The 21,132-nt window shown below is 43.3% G+C and overlaps 1 protein-coding gene across 1 annotated transcript; it reads left to right on the plus strand.

The window, feature by feature from the left end:
• Nucleotides 1–1,945: 1,945 nt before the first annotated feature.
• Nucleotides 1,946–20,973, plus strand: LOC110507591 (mitogen-activated protein kinase kinase kinase kinase 5). The gene is made up of 31 exons (XM_021587673.3): nt 1,946–2,332; nt 8,717–8,774; nt 10,063–10,153; nt 10,381–10,445; nt 11,238–11,293; nt 11,419–11,466; nt 11,764–11,806; nt 11,922–11,994; nt 12,101–12,232; nt 12,545–12,607; nt 12,749–12,830; nt 13,905–14,021; nt 14,206–14,287; nt 14,390–14,442; nt 14,588–14,649; nt 14,801–14,845; nt 14,960–14,980; nt 16,358–16,403; nt 16,545–16,704; nt 16,902–17,002; nt 17,151–17,192; nt 17,503–17,658; nt 17,946–18,006; nt 18,109–18,211; nt 18,471–18,529; nt 18,688–18,791; nt 19,038–19,215; nt 19,352–19,420; nt 19,563–19,655; nt 19,831–19,954; nt 20,045–20,973. The coding sequence occupies exons 1-31, from the start codon at nt 2,192–2,194 to the stop codon at nt 20,139–20,141; spliced, it is 2,625 nt and encodes an 874-aa protein (XP_021443348.3). The 5' UTR covers nt 1,946–2,191; the 3' UTR covers nt 20,142–20,973.
• Nucleotides 20,974–21,132: the final 159 nt, after the last annotated feature.

The raw sequence follows: 21,132 nt of genomic DNA on the forward strand, positions 1-21,132 counted from the left end.
TGCTCCGTTCTTCTTTCCCTCGATCCTAACTACATTCCCAGTCCCTGCCACTGAAATACGTTCTCCACAGCATGATACTGCCACCATCATGCTTCAACGTAGGGATGATGGCAGGTTTCCTCCAGGTGTGACGCTTGGCATTTAGGCCAAAGATATCAATCTTGGTTTCATCAGACCAGAGAATCTTGTTTCTCATGGTCTGAGAGTCCTTCAGGTGCCTTGTGGCAAACTCCAAGCTGGCTGTCATGTGCCTTTTTACTGAGTGGCTTCCGTCTGGCCACTGTCATATAGGCCTGATTGGTGGAGTGCTGTAGAGATGGTTGTTCTTCTGGAAGGTTCTCCCATCTCCACAGAGGAACTCTAGACCTCTGTCAGAGTGTGTTTCTTGGTCACCTCCTTGACCAAGCCTCTTCTCCCCCGATTTCTCAGTTTGGCCAGGCGGCCAGCTCTAGATTGAGTCTTTGCGGTTCCAAACTTCTTCCATTTAAGAATGATTGAGGCCACTGTTCTTGGGGACCTTCAATGCTGCAGAAATGTTTTGGTATCCTTCCCAGATCTGTGCCTCGACGCAATCCTGGCTCGGAGTGCTACAAATACTTCCTTAGACCTCATACCCTGGTTTTCCCTCTGAAATGCACTGTCAACTGTGGGACCTTATATAGGCAGATGCGTGCCTTTCCAAATCATGGCCAATCAATTGAATTTACCACAGGTGGACTCCAATCAAGTTGTATAAACATCTTGAGGATGATCAATGGAAACGATGCACCTGAGCTCAATTTCGCGTCTCATAGTAAAGGGTCTGAATACTTAAACTGAAATACCTTATTTACTTTTCATTTTTAATACATTAGCAGAATTTTCTAAAAACCTCTTTGCTTTGTTATTATGGAGTATTGTGTGTAGATTGATGAGGAAATGTTTTTATTTGGTCAATTTTAGAATAAGGCTGTAACAAAACAAAATGTGGAAAATGTTAAGGGGTCTGAGTACTTTCCAAATGCACTGTATACACACACTACACTGACACTCACACAAACCCACACACATTCACATGCTCTAAATACACACACAACACACAGGAATAACGATACCACACGCACACTTTCACATTCATCATAAGCTGCTGCTAGACTATTCTTACTCTTATTATTATCTATCCTGATGCCTCGTCACTTTACCCTGCCTTCATGTACATATCTACCTCAAATACCTCGTACCCCTGCACATTGATCTGGTCTTGGTACTCCCTGTATATAGCTCCACATAGATCTGGTCTTGGTACTCCCTGTATATACCTCCATTCTTGTGTATTTTATTCCTCTTGTGTTAATTATTATTATTAATTTGACGTAGTTGGGGAAGGCTCATGAGCAAGCATTTCACAGTCAAGTCTTGTATTCGGCGCATGTGACAATATTTGATTTGACAATATCATGCTATATAACCTGCTGTCATTCTAACAGTAGATGCATATTACAGTACAACACTTTTAGTGCTGTCAGCAGGTCCAGCAAATGTGTCCTCTCTTTTATTTTGGTTTTAATTTCTTTTCACCAATACTGGAGCAATGTGATGCCTTTGACTTATGTCCTTTTGTAGTCAGAGTTCAATGTATATATATATATATATATATATATATATATATATTATTATTTATTTTTTTTACTTCCTCATTGACAATAACATTTTAGCTAATGATCTCTACCACTCTGAAGCATGGCAATTTTTCATGTGTATCGACATGCTACTGTTGCTCTACAGGAAGTCAGGCCATTATAAATGGTTTCAAACGAGAGCAGCATTGCATATTTGTAGCTCACACTTCTGCAGGCATGCCCAAGTGACAAGAGAAAACCCACACAGAGAACAAGAGTAACGCAGCTACACACACACACACACACTACAAAGAATGTCAAAAAGACAATGGTGAAACTAAGTCTCTCCTCCCCACCCCTCTCTCTCTCTCATACACTCACACCTTCAGAGACTGACACCCAACAGGAAATAAAACCAGAGAAAATGTAAATGAGCTTCACTGAAAATCAGAGATCATTTAGTTCAGGCAACAGAGTGAAAAAAGAGACGAGAGAAGGAGGGGGGTCTAACTGGTGAGTGAAGAAGGAAGGTGAGAGAAAGTGGTGTTTGTGCGCCTGCAGCAGGAACAGGAGTCAGTGGAGGGAGTTTGTGTATGTGTGTGAGTTTGCGCCATGCCCCAGGAGTAATGGACTCCCAGAACCGGGCTGCACTGGACATCTCCACCCGGAACCCCCAGGAGGACTTTGAGATTCTGCTCCGGGTCGGTGGAGGCACCTATGGCGAGGTTTACAAGGTCAGAGATAAAAACAACTCACAGCCAGGACATTTTCAGAGAGTTTTATGTTACCTTGTTGCTGTGCTTTTTACTTTTTTTTGTGATGTTTCTCATGGTGGCCTGTGTTTCGAATGTCAATAGTCTGATTTACAATAAAATATTCAATTTTATTTGTGGCTGCAAGCTATGGTTTGATTTCATGTAGGCCTAAATCATGTCGCAAGTAAATGAACCTTGTTGGATTAGTTTATTCACATTCTCAGGAAGTTTAGACTTCAGTTTTTTGTAATTCCTGTTTCAAAAAAGGAAGTGGTTTTCGAAAAAGCATATATGATCAGATATTTTTGATTTTTTTCATACACGGGTTTCCTTTCTCTTCATCTTTCACTTTTGGTTAGTGAACATGGCCCTTTGTATATTACATGAAAGTGTATTATCTCAATTCTGTGGAATATGTTTCCCCAAATAGCTCACCAGGGAATAGAGGTTGATCTGTTGTCCTTCTTCAGGTAACTGAGTCCTATACTCTTACCATGAGGTCAGTTGTGTTTACCCCTCACAGCTCAACCCCAGTCAGTTACACTGTGACTTGGTATACAGCAATTTTGTTAATGGGCAGAATGTGTTCTAAGTCAGTAACTGTGTTGGAACAAGACAACCTGTCACCTGTCAATTCACTGTCCTAAAGACACATTTATTGTGACCACATTAGGTACACAATGTGTTTACCTCGAATCAGGATAGGGCCTAAGGATGTGACCAATAGGTGAGTTGGAACATCACATCCATTCAAACAAATACAGAAGCTTGTCATTGATATGCATGGATGTTGGGAGGCAATATCCAACTGTATCTTTCAGTAACACTTGTTACAGACAAGTTGCAAGGACACATTTTCGATCTCTGAAGAAGTCATATTGCATCCTGTCACAGAACTTTGCAGAAATGCAGTGTGTTTTGCACCTGTTTGAACACCACATGATGAGTGTGCTATTCCGCACCAGCCATGATCATTTCATTCAGTTGCTACGTATAGCATGAATTCAATGTGGAGCACACCATTTTCACTTTTATTGCATAAGGAACATTTTGTGTAAAATGTGTATCTTATGTGGAATTTATGCCCTTTCCAGAATCTTGGTATACTCTACAATGTCAATAATGGTATTGTAGAAGAAGGACAAAGATTTTATAATGTCATAAATGGTCTTACTGGACAAGCTTTGGCAGAGTTTGCCAGCTGCTGTGTTCAGGAGCTTGTCCACTGTACATGTGACTGATGCAAAGTAGGGGGGATATGAAGCGTACTTCCTCTCCCAAGAGAAACGGAGGCCACCGATAGATTCTGCTCTATTTTCACAGTGGTTTGCATTTATTCAACAACTTATGGTAGCAATGCCTGCGAACAGACAGTTGAATGTGAATAAATACACATTCAAAGCACTGAAGCCACAGGGGCTTTCACATACATACACTCACCCACAGGGGCATACACACAAGCTGACACATACAGGCACACACACACACACACACACACACACACACACTCATCCACCCTCGAAGCCGGCCTATGTGTTGATTCAACAAGCAGACTGAACACTGATGGAGACCTGCAGATGCAGCACTTTGCTTACCCACAGTGTCAGGGAAACAGGCCAGCCTTGAGTGAGCATGTGTGGGAGAGGGAGAATAGGTTCGGTTAGCATGCTGTCTGTGTCAACAGTGTCTGGAGGGGGGTGGGGGGTCAAGGAAACAAAAATAAACACCAGAAAAATACCTGGACTTCTGCCAATATTTGTCAATATGTTAGTTTTTAGTTTTTCTTGTTGGGCAACTTTATGATGCTTCTCAGTCATTCAAAGAGCTGTGGGTTTTTATAGGTTGGTAATTCTGAACTCTATGTATCCACAACACCACTGTGGGTACATCTCTGTTGAACTACCTTGTTATCAGGCCTCCCAACTGTCCCTAGGCCTCCTGTAAACACTTCTGCTTCGGCACACTTCCATAAAAGCAAAATATTTGTTGGTACACATTGAACTAATAATCCTTTTTTTTCAACTTAAACTCCTATCTTCTATCTAGTGTAAATTCATTTGAATTCAATCATTTTTTGATAGCACCCCCTTTTGATTTTAACTAAACCTTCCATACATACAGTATTTGCCCATTGTAGAAGTGGTCAGAAAGGGACTATTTTGGACCTGAATGTCAAAACATTCAAGAAATAAAGGTGCTCAAAGTTGACCTATTTTGCTTTTAAATTAAACCAAATTCAACCATTGGTATTTTCCAGTGATGAAGACATGGATGTCTCATAGTATGGTGGGGTATGCAAAATGGGTCAAATTTGGGCACCTCTGTCTCCTGAATGTTTTGGAATTCAGGTCCAAAAAGTCACTTTCTGACCATGGGCAAACATTTATGGATACTTTCAAAAAGTGATTGAATTCAAATGGATTTACCCTCCTATGCAAGTAGACTTGTTACATCTGTAGGCAGGGATCCTACTGATGTGACATTCAGAAGAACTACTTACACAATTCTCAAGTTTTCGATGCAATAGAATTGATCCCACAGGCTCATAGGCATTGACTCCATAAAGGACAGGATAAGGTTGAGTTTCAGCCAAGCCACAATACTTATAATACTGAAAACAGTGGGTTATTGTGATGTGTCTCTGCCAATAAAATGCGATGACATTTTGTGCCGGGTGCAATCTTTGACAGAAAGTGGAATATAAAGAAGTGAGAGAGTCATTGGTATTTACAGAATCTACACTTCACAATTAATGTGTATGTGTGTGTGTGTGTGTGTGTGTGTGTGTGTGTGTGTGTGGGGGGGGGGGGGGCGTGTTTAACTATACTTGTGGGGACCAGAAGTACCCACAAGAACCGTAGACAAACAAGGGTCAAATGCATATTCTAAGGGGTTTAAATTTCGTGACCCCACAAGGTTAGCTGTACAAGACTGTGCGTGTGTGTGTGTGTGTGTGGGGGGGGGGGGGGGGGGGTAACTTCATCACTTTAACTGGGGAAACTCTAAGAAAGAGGAAGGGAGAAAAATCCTTCCAAACAAAGGTGAGAGGTGATCTACAGTTCTACTTTGTGAAGTACCACTGGGAGGAAGTTAAGTTGTGATGTTCCTAAGGTTCACACACAGTGACACTCTTAAAGGTCACCTATCACCATTTACCATTGCACTGTTAAACCCATCCTTCATCCAAAACATGTTCTGCATTCGCCTATTTTTAGACATTTAATTTGAGTGATCATAAGTTACTCATCATTATCGACTGCCGTGCTTCTTAAAATACATTTGTCACTTCGTCCTCTGAGTGTAAGAGCTTGTGAGTGTCTGCATGTGTATCTATGTGGTGTCAGTCTGTCAACAAGGTCATTGACGTCACCATGGAAACTGCCTGGCTTCGATCACAACGTTTCCAGTGGTCTGCGAGATGAGCACTGTTTGTTTTGTGGCTTTTCTTCAGTGGCCATCTCTCTCCACTCAACCCAGCCCCCTGCCAGCCAACCCCATCCTATTATCTGTCTACTTTCCACTGTGCACATTCATGGGCTATGTTTAGTGTTGTTGTGTCAACCAACAAACAGGGTCTCTCATTGGTGTGCTCTAGTGTGTGTAGGCTTTGTGATTTGGCAATGCAGAAGTAATTAACAGAGTCTGGGCAGTCTTGGTAGGTGTTTTGACACACTAAACTCTTTCCTGAGAAGTAGTTGGTGAACCAGTAAACAAAACAGTGAACGCCACAGTAAAGCTACGCCAACTCAACTCTCATCCGATAATGAACACACATCTTCAATGGAAAGTAATTGTAGCATAAACTCATAGACCCAACATGATCCTAAACTGGGACATGCTTAACACCCCGGCCAATCTCACGCAAATTATCAATGAACCTACCAGGTACAACCCCAAATCGGTAAACACGGGCACCCTCATATATGTTATCCTAACCAACCTGCCCTCCAAATACAACTCTGATGTCTTCAACCAGGATCGCAGCGATCACTGCCTCATTGCCTGCATCCGTAAAGGGTCTGCAGTCAAACGACCACCCCTCATCACTGTCAAACGCTCCCTAAAACACTTCATTGAGCAGGCCTTTCTAATCGACCTGACCCGGGTATCCTGGAAGGATATTGACCTCATTTCGTCAGTAGAGGATGCCTGGTTATTCTTTAAAAGGGCTTTCCTCACCATCCTAAATAAGCATGCCCCATTCAAAAAATGTAGAACCAGGAACCGATATAGCCCTTGGTTCACTCCAAACCTGACTGCCCTTGACCAGTACAAAAACATCCTGTGGCGTTCTGCATTAGCATCGAATAGCCCCCGCGATATGTAACTTTTCAGGGAAGTCAGGAACCAATATACACAGTCAGTCAGGAAAGCAAAGGTCAGCTTTTTCAAACAGAAATTTGCATCCTGTAGCACAAACTCCAAAAAGTTCTGGGACGCTGTAAAGTCCATGGAGAATAAGAGCACCTCCTCCCAGCTGCCCACTGCGCTGAGGCTAGGAAACACTGTCACCACCGATAAATCTACGATAATTGAGAATTTAATTGAGCATTTTTATATGGCTGGCCATGCACTCCACCTGGCTACCCCTACCCCCCCACAGCAACTTGCCCAAGCCTCCCCCATTTCTCCTTCACCCAAATCCAGATAGCTGATGTTCTGAAAAGCTGCAAAATCTAGACCCATACAAATCAGCTAGGCTAGACAATCTGGACCCTCTCTTTCTAAAATGATCACACAAAATTGTTGCAACCCCTATTACTAGCCTGTTCAACCTCTCTTTCGTATCGTCTGAGATCCCCAAAGATTGGAAAGCTGCCACGGTTATCCCCCTCTTCAAAGGGGGAGACACTCTACACCCAAACTGCTACAGACCTATATATATCCTACCCTAACTTTCTAAGGTCTTCGAAAGCCAAGTTAACAAACAGATCACCGACAATTTCGAATCCCACCGTACCTTCTCCGGTAGGCAATCTGGTTTCCGAGCTGGTCATGGGTGCACCTTAGCCACGCTCAAGGTCCTAAACGATATCATAACCGCCATCGATAAGAGACAATACTGTGCAGCTGTATTCATCGACCTGGCCAAGGCTTTCGACTGTCAATCACCACATTCTTATCGGCAGACTGAACAGCCTTGGTTTCTCAAATGACTGCCTCGCCTGGTTCACCAACTACTTCTCAGAAAGAGTTTAGTGTGTCAAATCGGAGGGCCTGTTGTCCAGACCTCTGGCAGTCTCTATGGGGCTGTCACAGGGTTCAATTCTCCGGCCGACTCAATGATGTCGCTCTTGCTGCTGGTGATTCTCTGTTCCACCTCTACGCAGACGACACCATTCTGTATACTTCTGGCCCTTCTTTGGACACTGTGTTAACTAACCTCCAGATGAGCTTCAATGCCATACAATTTTCCTTCCGTGGCCTCCAACTGCTCTTAAATGCAAGTAAAACTAAATGCACTCTTCAACCAATTGCTGCCCGCACCTGCCCGCCCGTCCACCATCACTTCTCTGGATGGTTCTGACTTAGAATTTGTGGACAACTACAAATATCTAGGTGTCTAGTTAGACTGTAAACTCTCCTTCCAGACTCAAATTAAGCATCTCCAATCCAAAATTAAATCCAGAATCGGCTTCCTATTTCGCGACAAAGCATCCTTCACTCATGCTGCCAAACATACCCTCGTAAAACTGACTATCCTGCCGATCCTTGACTTCGGCAATGTCATTTACAAAACAGCCTCCAACACTCTACTCAGCAAATTGAATGCAGTCTATCACAGTGCCATCCGTTTTGTCACCAAAGCCCCATATACTACCCACCACTGCGACCTGTATGTTCTCGTTGGCTGGCCCACGCTTCATATCCGTTGCCAAACCCACTGGCTCCAGGTCATCTATAAGTCTTTGCTAGGTAAAGCCCCGCCTTATCTCAGCTCAATGGTCACCATAGAAGCACCTACTTGTAACACGCGCTCCAGCAGGTATATTTCACCGGTCACCCCCAAAGCCAATTACTACTTTGACTGCCTTTCCTTCCAGTTCTCTGCTGCCATTGACTGGAACGAATTGTAAAAATCACTGAAGCTGTAGACTCATATCTCCCTCACTAACTTTAAGCACCAGCTGTCAGAGCAGCTCACAGATCACTGCACCTGTGCATAGCCCATCTGTAAATAGCCCATCCAACTACCTCATCCCCATACTGTTTTTTATTTCTTTGTATTATTTTTTGCTCCTTTGCACCCCAGTATCTCTACTACTCTACATTCATCTTCTGCACATCTATCACTCCGTGAATCAGGTTATACTCCCCCTTCCATAACAAGCCCACTGACTGATGCAGCTGTCTTTTACTCAGGCTCGGAACAAGCAGAACGGGGAGCTGGCAGCTATCAAGGTCATCAAGATGGAGCCAGGTAAAGAAGTCCCCTCTGTTACTACAGATACTAGAGACCACACATCAATAATTTATATATACACTAGATGACTGATAGGGGGTGCTTTGTTGAAGCCACCGTGCCTCCATCTTGGCACTCCCACACCGTTGTAAAAGTATTTTGGAAGATATAGAAATGCATTTATTAATGTCTCCATTCGTTTTTTTAATAAAAAACATGAGCTGGAGCACACCCAAAGAAAATGATTCTATGTAGAGGTGCTGACTAACGGCAAATAAACTATAAACTATAAAAAATAAAGAGTTGCACACTCTCCATATAAACTCCCAGTAATTTACTGGGTAAATCACCAATGTTTCATGATCACTTTGCCTTCTTCAGGGTAATGTCATGAATACTTGAACCAGGTTATGTAGACAACCAGTGCAATTAGTGCAACCAATGACAATAGTGAGGGGTGTGTCATAATTATTAAGTTAATTAGAATGAATTGAATGAAACTGTTAAAAAACAATAGTTTATGGCATATTACATTTATTAGGCTATTGTTATCATATGGAAACATAACTAAATATTGTACATAATATTAGCATCAACATATATTATTGATTAATTCAATTTCACATATATATTTTCTTGTTTCCTATTTCATTTTTTGTTACATGTAAACTTTTGGTTCAACTATAATGCATAATAAGCATCATCAACAGGGGGGACATATTGGGTGTACAACAAAAAATACTTAAATGTTATTTTGTCCTTGAAACAGTTAATTGAAATACTGTAGAATTGCATCCATTCCTATGGAGGACTGCTCCTACTGGCGAGTGCCAATATGGCCAACATGGTGGCTTCAAGGCCTCTCAATGGCCAATACATAGCATCAGCAATCCAACGTTTATATACTGTACATCATCGGTTCAAATACTATTTGATATCTTTCAAATACTTGGAGCGTTTACTTTAACCTGTCTGGAGTGCCAGGTGGGCAGGGTTTTGGTCATTCTAGACATTTATATTGGTTCCATTACAACAGGCAAGCTCAATCGAGCACAAAAATAGTATTTGAAATGATTTCAAGTAGTATTTCAACCCAGGTCTGAAAGAAACAAACCTTTCAATTCACATTGGTATCATATTTCTGCAGTAATGCAGGTGTCAAATGTTACCGTTCCAAAAAAGTAGTTGGTAACAAACCAAGATGATGTTGTGGTGCTATATTGTGACATCATCTGGCATCCATATGCACTGCAGTGTGGTACATGGTATAAAATGATATGAGATGTTATGACCTTTTCCCACACAGAGGAGGACTTCTCAGTAATCCAGCAGGAGATCGTCATAGTGAAGAGCTGCAAGCACCGCAACATTGTGGCCTACTATGGCAGCTATATACAGTGAGTGGGCACTGAGCAGGCCCTGCCACACACAGCCACATCTCATACACTAGTTGGAATAGGATGATACGGACTAATTGGAAATATTATCAGTTGTGATCATGATAAAGTTACTGGGAGTATAACCCTTTCATATGACAGATAAAGTGTGTGTGTGTGTGTGTATGTGTGTGTGTGTGTGTGTGTGTGTGTGTGTGTGTGTGTGTGACATGCGTGTGTGTTTCCAGGGCCAACAAGCTGTCGATCTGCATGGAGTTCTGTGGAGGAGGCTCTCTTCAGGATGTTTACCATGGTGTGTTTGTGTGTTTGTGTGTGTGTGTCTGTGTGTGTGTGTGTGTGCCAGCTTAGGTTGATTTAGGATTTATCTCTTCAACTGAGAAAACTCTGAGAAGGAAGGTGAACATATCAGACAAACAAAAAGCGAGAGGTGATCTACAGTATGTGTGAATGAGAGACAAATAAGTGGTTTGATCAGGCTTTGAATACAGATCAGTCTCACAACCAGCCGGGTTTACTTTGTGACGAACATCTGGCAGGAAGTCATGTCATGTTATGATGTGCCCAAAGTTCAAACACAGGGACACTCTTAAAGGTCAACTACACAACTACACTAGATAGCACAAAAAGGTGCTATCTAGAACCTTAAAAGGTTATTTGGCTGTCCCTATATGAGAACCCTTTGAAGAACCCTTTTTGGTTCCAGGTAGAACTCTTTTGGGTTCCATATAAAATCCTTTCCACAGAGAATTTTATGTGGAACCCAAAATAGTACTACCTGGAACCAAAAAGGGTTATCCTATAGGGACAGCCGAAGAACCCTTTTGGAACCCTTTTTTTCTACTGCAAAACCCCTCTGCCCAAAACATATTTTGCATTTGCCTATTTTTATAGATTTGAGTGAGTTCCTCATCATTAGCGACTGATGTACTTCTTAAGACATTTTATCACTTCGTCCCCTAGAGAGTGTGTGTTGAATACAGGTGTGTGTGTGTGAGTGAGAGTATGTGTGTGGGTGAACTGGAGCAGATTACTCTCTACTACTGTAACAGAGTGTCCTACTTCACCCCCTCTTTTCTCCCTCTAGTGACCGGGCCTCTCTCTGAGCTTCAGATTGCATTTATCTGCAGGGAGATGTTTCAGGTAAGATCACTCATATCACACGTATAGAGTATAGAGTGAGAGTGTATAACATGTCACTTTGGTTGTTATAGATAATAGTTGCTTTGATATCAACACGTAACAGTGTACTAACTGTCTACCTGCAGGGTCTGGATTACTTACATGGCCAGAAGAAGATTCACAGAGACATAAAGGTGAGATGACCAGGGTTGACTCCCTAATCTGCTGGGATGAGTTAGGCCTCTATAACGGTTATGAATGGCCCATAGGGGCAGGAGCCTATCTCCTGTTTCAGTAGCATGAGTCAACTAGATGTACTAGAACACCTCCTAGACAGGACGCTAGTCTGTCACTAAGGGCCGTTCTGGCTCAGACAACGCTTGCTTTAAGTTAGGATGCAATGTTTGTTGTGTTTTCATGCTGTCCAGACAGAATATACTGTACACATTGCTCTGTCGTGATCGCTTGTGTCTCCTCTTCCTGTTGTCCAGGGGGCCAACATCCTCCTGAATGACCAAGGAGAGGTGAAGCTAGGTGTGTGACTGTGAAGCCCTAAAACACTCAACAGGCGGTAAATCATGACACTTAAATCATAGATTTTTGTCCTCACATATTAAATAAGTGACATATTTATTGTCTGGCTGTTTAGCGGACTTTGGGATTTCGGCACAGATCACGGCTACTTTGGCACGGCGGATGTCCTTCATCGGGACTCCTTACTGGTGAGGTTGAAGGTCAAATGAGTCCCCTCCATGTGGCTCTTCTCGAGGTTGTATGTGATGTCAGATGGTCTTGATGTTGATGGTAGCGGTGGCCCGTGTCTTCCAGGATGGCGCCAGAGGTGGCTGCCGTAGAGATAAAGGGGGGTTACAATGAGCTGTGTGACGTGTGGTCTGTGGGAATCACTGCCATCGAGCTGGCTGAGCTGCAGCCTCCCCTATTCGATGTGCACCCACTACGGTAATCACAAACACACTCAAATCATTCCTTTAACCCACACACACAACATTCTTTCTTACATTCACGCTCCCCGCAGAAAGAATCTAGACTTTCCTCCTTCCACACCCCCTCATGTTCCAGTTGGATATACATTCATGCTTTTAACCAATTACGCACATGCCTACCCCACTTTTTATTTTTTATATACTTTATAAGTCAATTAAGAACTAATTCTTATTTACAATACTGACTTGTGACGACACACACACACACACACACAGACAGACAGACAGACAGACACAAACCTCATATTAAAATCTTGTCTTTTCTCAGGGTGCTGTTCCTCATGTCCAAAAGTGGCTACCAGCCTCCTAAACTAAAGGAAAAGTCCAAATGGTATGCAGTAAGACCATTACTATCCACTTGAGCTGTGGAAATGATACCTGTATTCCTTCATTCATTCAGTCAATTCATCTACTGTCTGTAATATGCAGTTGGTTAAAACAACAGTATTTTCTTCTACCACTTTCATGTTAGGTCCTCGATTTTCTATAACTTTGTCAAGACGATGCTGATCAGGAACACTAAGAAGAGACCCAGTGCCTCAAAGATGCTGACAGTGAGTAAACCTCAAGAAACACAGATAATGTCTCTCTTCTCTGCTCGATCTTACTCACCCACCTCTCCTCTTTCTCCTTGCCTCACCTTTCCTAAAAATGCACTAGCTAGAATGGTGCAAAATCTCAAGAGTCCAGCAGAGTAGTCTGTCTGACCTGTACAACAGACAAGTGGTGAGGAAGGCAGAATCCATCCTGTCTGACTGTACCCACCCCCTACACCATGAGTTCCAGGTGCTATCCTCTGGCTCCCAGTGTAGATTCCCCACTGTTAAGACTATGTACAACTATGTACAGACTACATGTACAAGCACTCCTTCATCCCCTATGGCCATTGCCCTTTTCAATACATGGAAGAGAAGGAGGTAGGCTAGGAACGATGATTTTGAGGATGATGACGGTAATATGTTGTTGATGATGGTGGTGTTGACGTTTGTTTTTTTTGTTTTTTTTGTCAGCACATTGTTGATATGTTGTTGATGAGATGATCTAAGAATGCACTGAGCACTTTACTTATTAGGCAACTTTGGCTTGCTATACTTTTGTGGTGCTGCTAACGTCGATCACTAGTAGGCCTACTGTGTACACTGAGTATACCAAACATTAAGAACACCTTCCTAATGTTGAGTTGCACCCCCTTTTGCTCTCAGAACAGCCTCAATTCTCTGGGACATGAACTCTACAAGGTGTCGAAAGCGTTCCACAGGGTTGCTGGCCCATATTGACTCCAATGCTTCCCACAGTTGTGCCAAGTTGGCTGGATGTCCTTTGGGTGGTGGACCATTCATGATTCACAGGGGAAACTGTTGAGCATGAAAAACCCAGCAGCGTTGCAGTTCTTGATACAAACCAGTGCACCTGGCACCCACTAACAAACCCAGATCAAAGGCTTGAGCTCCTCTATTCATGTCTTGTAGTACCTGTAATCCTTTTTCACTTCCTAATTTCTCTCTCGCTCTCTCTGTCTCTCTCTCTCTCTCTCCCTGTCTCTCTGTCTCTCCCTGTCTCTCTGTCTATGTGTCTCTCTCTCTGTCTCTCTCTCTCTCTCTCTGTCTCTCTCTCTCTCTGTCCTGCAGCATCTGTTTCTGACCCAGCCGTGTCTGAGACAGGATCTGATCTTGGATCTGCTAGAGAAGCTGCGTCACCCTGAGAAACTGAAGCCCTGCCTGCCGTCTGAGGAGGAGGACGTGGAGGTCAGAGCATCACACACTTGCCTTCCACAATCAAACACACACACAAACAAACACCATAAAATCCTATAGTAATAAACATTGTATATACAATAAATATGAATAATACACATCAATATACATGATCACACATTGTAAAAGACATGTAAATGCAGTACTCATGGCTATATGGTGATATCTCCTATAGGTTGTGGTACCTGGCTCCTTGAGAAGGATTCACTCCATTAACAGACACAACCAGGCAGAGAGAACCAACTCTGACATCAGCTGTGAGATATATTCAGTTTGTTTTTTCTTTGTGAACCTGTCCAGGAAATGTTATCGGTTGTATACATGTGCAACTAATCATTGGATTGGTATATGTGTTATAGTGGAGCAGCTCTACACCAAGAGACCAGTAAAGACAGCCCCACCAGAAGCAATGGTACGTGTCTGTGCATAAGCGTGTGTGTGTGAGTGTGTCCATGTGCGTACCTATGGTGCTATCCATGCCTGTGCTTCCCAGTACAAACGTAGGCCTGCGTGTCTTATTGATCAGAGTCGTCTGTCATTGTCTTTCTGTGCTTCAGGTACGACCTACAGTACAGTGTTCCACACTGGGATCCACTGGCAGCGACAAGAGTCTAATCAGGTAAGTGGATTACTGCTTAGCAAGCCAATCACACACTGACTGACGGCTCCATCATCTCCAAGTCTTACAGGGCAAATGATCCAATGAGTAATGAGGAGACCACTGTTGACTACCGATCTTAACCAGCACTGTGTTGATCTCGTTCCCGTAGGGACCAATGCCTGGACTCGGATGATGACTACGATGACGTGGACATGTAATCCTAACGCACACTTGATTATTCATTCATCAGCTTGACATTTCTTCAGTTGTACATTTGTCTGATTCCTTTGACAACCCTCTCTTCCTCCTCTCCACACTCTCTCCACAGTCCCACCATCTGCACCAGGAGGTAAGCAATCCTACTGAGACATATACGTACTTCACCCATTCCCTCTGACCTATGTTTCTGGGCCCGCATTCATAAGGCGTCCCAGAGTAGGAGTGCTGATTGATCGGCACCCCCTCTCTTATCCATTGTGGTAAAACTCTTCCTAGATGAGCACTCCCACTCTGATACACTTAGTGAACACAGGTCTGGATGTACATTCTTAGAAAGAAGAATTCCAATAGGGTTTTCCTATGATGAAGAATACTTTTTTTTTCCCTGAGTGTGTACTGTATTTCTCGGATGGGATGGAGTCAATGGACTGCTCTCAACATCATTGTCTTTACCATGCTTGTAGCATAGACGGGTTGGTTGTCTAGTAACAGAACTGAAGCATGCGTAACTATGGGACATGCTGAATGCACGAGGTGTCTGTTTAAACTACTAGCACACAGCTCAGACACCTATCCATACCCCACAAGACATGCCACCAGAGGTCTCTTCACAATCCCCAAGTCAAGAAAGGACTATTGGAGGTGTACAGTACTACATAGAGCCATGACTACATGGAACTCTATTCCACATCAAGTAACTGATGCAAGCAGTACAATCAGATTTTAAAAAACAGATAAAAATACACCTTATGGAACAGCAGGGACTGTGAAGAGACACACACACACACACACACACACACACACACACACACACACACAGGCCCAGACACACATACACATTATAAGACACACACTCTACACACACGTACAGATTGATGTTGTAATGTAAATATGTGATAGTGGAGTAGTGGCTACATTTATTGCATTAAGTGTTTTGAAATGCAATATTTTAAATTGTATATAACTATCTTATTAATGTTGCTGGACCCCAGGTAGAGTAGCTGTTGCCTTGGCAGCAGCTAATGAGGATCCTTAAATACAGATGGGACAAAATAGAGAGGGTTGGCTTAGACTGTTGACAACATGTAAACTATATTTGTCTCCAAATGTTTATTGAAAATATAAATACATTTGCACAATGAGCACTTGTTGTCTCTCAAATACATCGTTACATTTGTTGGTAGCAAGCTAGCAAATGTTTTTCCATATTATGACATGTGTTAAAACACCTCAAAACAAGACATGGTATCAATAAGAAGATACAACGAGCTGAAACGAGACACCTACTATTCCCCACATGGCAGCCTCTTGTTATTGTTGCTAACTATCTGACCGTTCAGAATGATAACAACACCCACCTTCCGGCCACATCGATGCGCACATAATATTTTGGGACGTTGTCAGCCAACCCGTCTATATAACAGAGCTTTATGGGAAATTCGATTAAAAGATTTGGCTAAAAACAACCATCTGAAACACTGAACTATTTCTGTTTCTCCCTGAACAGCGAAACAATCCCACTAGATGACATCCCACCCCCACTCCCTCCTAAGGTATACAACAACTACATTTTTCTAAACTACAGTATGTCAATTTGTTACCTCTACAAATCCCATGTGTCTATAAATATGGTGTTGACATACAGTTGATAAAGGCCACATTTCCAGTGCCTGACTTTATGTTTTCCCACGCAGCCCAAAGTTTATACCAGTTCAGAGGAGTTTGTGACAGGGGAGGACGAACGTGGCCGGATACTGCGCACCCTCTACGCCCCCTCACCGCTCCTGCGGACATCTAGTGGCACCCACACACGCCCTGTCCCTCGTCCACGGTCCCAGCGAAACGTCAACTCCGGTGAGTGTCAACTCCACTCTTATCCCTATTTGTTACCTACAGTTACAGATATAGGATCTTCATTTGATCACCCGGTTGTCCCTTCTGAATTGCGTACCATGTACAGTGAATGACCTTTGACCTGTGACATTTACCCTGAAGCGCATCTTCTCCATGCTCTCTGATGTACAGTAACAACATGATTGTGTCCCCTGTAGACCCTGTTTCCTTCCCATTACACATAACAGACAGATCAGCGGGCCTCCAACCACCTGAGCTGCCCCCCAAGAAAGACAGGAGAAGGAGACAGCCCCCCCAGGTATGGATGGGACCAGAAATTAAAACAGCACTTAATTTTTCCTTCTGAGTGGTGGACCAGGAAAACGCATCACTTGTTGGCTCACAGAAATGTGGATGAACTGATTCCAAAATGCATGTTTAGAATAGGTGTCTGATTTCTATTTTAGGATCCAGTTGAATGTCCCAGCCCTGTGCTGAAGAAACCACCAGTAAGTTTGTCCACCAATCTCACGAGTACGGCGATCTACAGTTTACGACAATTACTGTAACTGTGTATCGATGCACTGAGACGTACTCACACCTTTATCTGGAACACTACACACACTATGAACAATGAGAGTGACTCCTGGGCCCGTTCATAAAGCGTCTCAGAGTAGGAGTACTGATCTAGGATCAGTTGAGTTTTTTTTAGATCCTAATGAAGTTGATTATATAGACATGAGGGAAATGATCCTAGATCAGCACTCCTACACTGAGATGGTTTATGAATATGGGTCCTGTTCTCCACCTCGTGTCTAGGTGTACTTTAAGAAAGTATTCCATGGTTGTCCATTGAAAGTGAATAGTTCAACGATGTGGGACCATCCGACAACCAAAGACCACCACCTGATCCTGGGAGCAGACGAGGGGATCTACACCCTCAACCTGAACAGCTCAGAGGCCACCATGGAGCTGGTGAGAATCTGCTCGAATGTCTTTCCATGTCTGCAGCGAGGCTAGATCTGGTCGCATTGCGTGCTGACAATAGCGAGATGAACGCGTTCCAAAGCCCTGGACCAGAGCTATAGTCAGGCTGAATTTATGGTCTTCGAGATTAAGCTCATGCTACAGTATGACAGCACAATTCAGGAAGATGGATGTTGTAGATACATTATTGCATTTTGCTTTCATATTGCTTGTAATCTCTGTTTAACTCTACATGTGCCTCACTCATCCGCTGTTCTCTTCCCCCTCTCCTGCAGCTCTATCCAGGAAAGTGCAGCTGGGTTTACACCATTAGTAATGTCCTCATGTCAATATCAGGTGAGATTCAGCAAGCCATAGTCATTCTACAATACTAACATCTGTAAAATAAATTGATAAAATAAACTGAAATTATCTGTGTGTGTGTGTTTTCCTCCACAGGTAAGTCGTCCCAGCTCCATTCTCACTTACTGAAGGAGTTGTATGAGCAGGCCCGAAAGGAGCAGCGAATGGTGGCCTTGCCAACCCACAGACTATTGCCTAGGTAACCCTATAATCCATTGCCACACGCTAGTGCCGGGTCTTATTCATTAGTGAACACCGTAGCAAAGCCTTTCCCAACAGAAGAGCAAAACAAGCATTTCTTATTGGATAAGTTCAGTAGTAGTCCCTCCCCGTTTAGGCCCATTTCCTTCCGCTTGGTTCCTAGTGAATACGACCCTGGTGTTTGTTGTTGATTATAACATTTTCTCCCCCTGTAATTAGTATTATTCATCAACATACATCTTATTTCTTGTTTGCAGGAAGTTTGCTGTCTCATGTAAAATACCGGACACCAAAGGCTGCAAGACCTGCTCAGTGGGTGAGAAAAGAGGAGTTGAGAATTCTGTTTAACTTGATTAAAAAAAAGGGTCCAGGCGATCAGTCACTGAACTTCAGTTGTAACATGAGTGGTGGGTTTGAAGTCAAAGTTGATTTGACTTCAAGTGTCTGCTAAATGACTGTTAACGCTCCCTCCAGCCAGCAACGTGCAGCGAGGCTGTGTGTTCCTGTGCTGTGCCCTGGAGACCAGTGTGGTGCTCCTGCAGTGGTACGAGCCCATGCATAAGTTCATGCTCATCAAGGTGAGTACACACAGGATCTCACAGCATCCCTTCTCATCATCCTGCTGCCCACTGTCTTCCTGGGTCCTATTCAGTAGGCACATCGTAGCAAAACAGTTAGCAAAAGACCTAAGTTCAGGTAGTTCTTCCCTGTTTCGCGCCGTTTCAAATTGTTTTCTCCCTACTAGACACAACCCTGTATTGACGTCTACTGTCACAGCTGACAGTCTCTGACTACTTCCCTGACTGTGTATTTGTCCCCTGCAGCACTTTGACTTCCCCCTGCCCAGTCCCCTGCGTGTGTTTGAGATGATGGTGGCTCCGCAGCAAGAGTACCCTCTAGTGTGTTTCGGGGTACACAGGGGCCCCAGTCCTGAGCAGCCCATTCAACTGGACAACATGAACCTCAACTCCAACACCTCTTGGTTCACCAACACTGGCTTAGGTACTATGAACTGAATACTCAACTGGACACATCGCGGGCTTGTTTCTATGAACATACAGTTCAATGAAGTAGTGAGCTTTCTTCTTAGTTTGGACCAATCTAACAGATTTGTTGTAACTGTGTGTTTGTGTTCCAGAGAGCCGGTGTCCTGGCACAGTGCAGGTGAACCAGCTGGACTGTAACACTCTGCTGGTGCTCTTTGAGAGTAAGTCATGTTGTTATCATCACCATCCTCAGGAAGAGTAGGCTAGTTACAGACCAATGACGGTGTCTCTATCAGTCTATAAGAGCAAAATTAAATGTGTAGGAAGGGCTAATGTGTGTGTGCCTCTCTGCCCTCTGAATAGATTCAGTACACATAGTGGGCCTGGAGGGGGCGCAGAGGAGCCACTGGACGCTTCAAGCTGAGACCACTTTCACTTTTGATGTGGAAGCTGTAGGTAAGAAGGGGAGGAGTAGAGGAGTATGGTCATCATGATACAATCATTGTGAGGTTTGAGGGGTGGGGGGAATATTGGGATATGGAGGGCCTACTGCACATTCTCACCCTCTGTCTGTCTCTCTGTCTGTCTGATGGCCTAATTTACATTCTCACCCTCTGTCTGTCTGGTTCAGTGTATTTTGAGAACACTCTGCTGGCCATGTGGCGTCATGGCTGGCAGAGGAGAGGAGAGGGCCCAGACATACTGCAGGAGATCACAGACCCCAAGAAGACCTACCGTCTAGTGGGATCAGACCGGTATGTGTGCCTGTATACTTTCATGGGATACACACTCTCACACACACAAAATCAAATATAGTTTTGATTGACTCATTAATAACCCCGCAGGATAGTTGTCATGGAGACGCGGCAGTGTGAGGACCATTCGGGGCTCTGTAACCTGTACATCCTGGAGATTGCCGAGAACTATGTCCCAGTACCTTGAGAACTCTAGAACATGGAACCGAGCTCAAAGTAGCACCCCTGCGAACACTCCAAGCAGCAGCCATGGCACTGTGTTGTCCATGCCAAACAATACTGCTTTGCTGCTGGTTTAAAGGAGCACAGCCTGAATTCATCCCTCATAATATGTGAGCAGCTTCCACTGCCAGCCCATACAGGCAGACTGTGCCCAGACACACATGTGCATTCATTCCTCCACAAATACCTATTTATCCTGTAACAGTACCACAGTACTTGCCCTCTGCTGCAACCTGGTCTCAGAGCATTTCATATTATTCTGTATGTAAATCAGAGGCACGGCACTCCATTTAGTATGATATGCTATGTTTCGTATGGTATGTATTCATTTGTGAATGTCCATCACTAATTTCGTATGATATGTTAAAAATTACAATTCCTATTATGTTTTGAATTTGCAAAATGTACAATATGTAACAAATTTGCAAAAGTACGATATGTTACGAATTCTAGCTAGGTGGCTAATGTTAGCTAGACCAGGGGTTAGGGTTAAGTTTAAGAGTTAGGTTAAAGGGTTAGGGGAAGGGTTAGCTAAAATAGTTAAGGTTAGGGTTATTGGAAGGGTTAGCTAACGTGCTAAATAGTTGTAAAGTAGCTAGAAGGTAGTAAATTATTGAAAAATTGCTAACTATCATACTAATTTCAGTGTTCCGGAATTACGTTTACTATGTTACGTCCAGTCTTTGAGACCAGGCTGTCTTTTTTTCATCCACAGGCTCACACACATAGGGGCCTACATTTCCCATTACATTCAATTCAAATAAATGGGGAACGTTACCCAATAAAGATCTTCCAAATCTGACTTATTTTTCATAACACTGGAATGTCAACAAGTGGCCAACTAATTTCACAGTGCATGAAAGTGTTTTTGGAGTGACAAAGTTGAATTGCCCATAGACACTATTCTGAATGGAGCTCCCACTTCTCTGAGGTCTGCACAGACTGCAATGAAGCCT

This window comes from Oncorhynchus mykiss, chromosome 27, assembly GCF_057628025.1.
Source record: "Oncorhynchus mykiss isolate SJ-2025 chromosome 27, ASM5762802v1, whole genome shotgun sequence".
Lineage (NCBI taxonomy): Eukaryota > Metazoa > Chordata > Actinopteri > Salmoniformes > Salmonidae > Oncorhynchus > Oncorhynchus mykiss.

Bases quoted from the DNA above. Each gene is read 5' to 3' on its own strand.
- LOC110507591 (XM_021587673.3), top strand. From the start codon at position 2,192: ATGTGTGTGAGTTTGCGCCATGCCCCAGGAGTAATGGACTCCCAGAAC. The intron at 17,659-17,945 runs GTGAGAATCTGC...CCTCTCCTGCAG, and splicing joins CAGAGGCCACCATGGAGCTG to CTCTATCCAGGAAAGTGCAG. The intron at 18,212-18,470 runs GTAACCCTATAA...TCTTGTTTGCAG, and splicing joins ACCCACAGACTATTGCCTAG to GAAGTTTGCTGTCTCATGTA.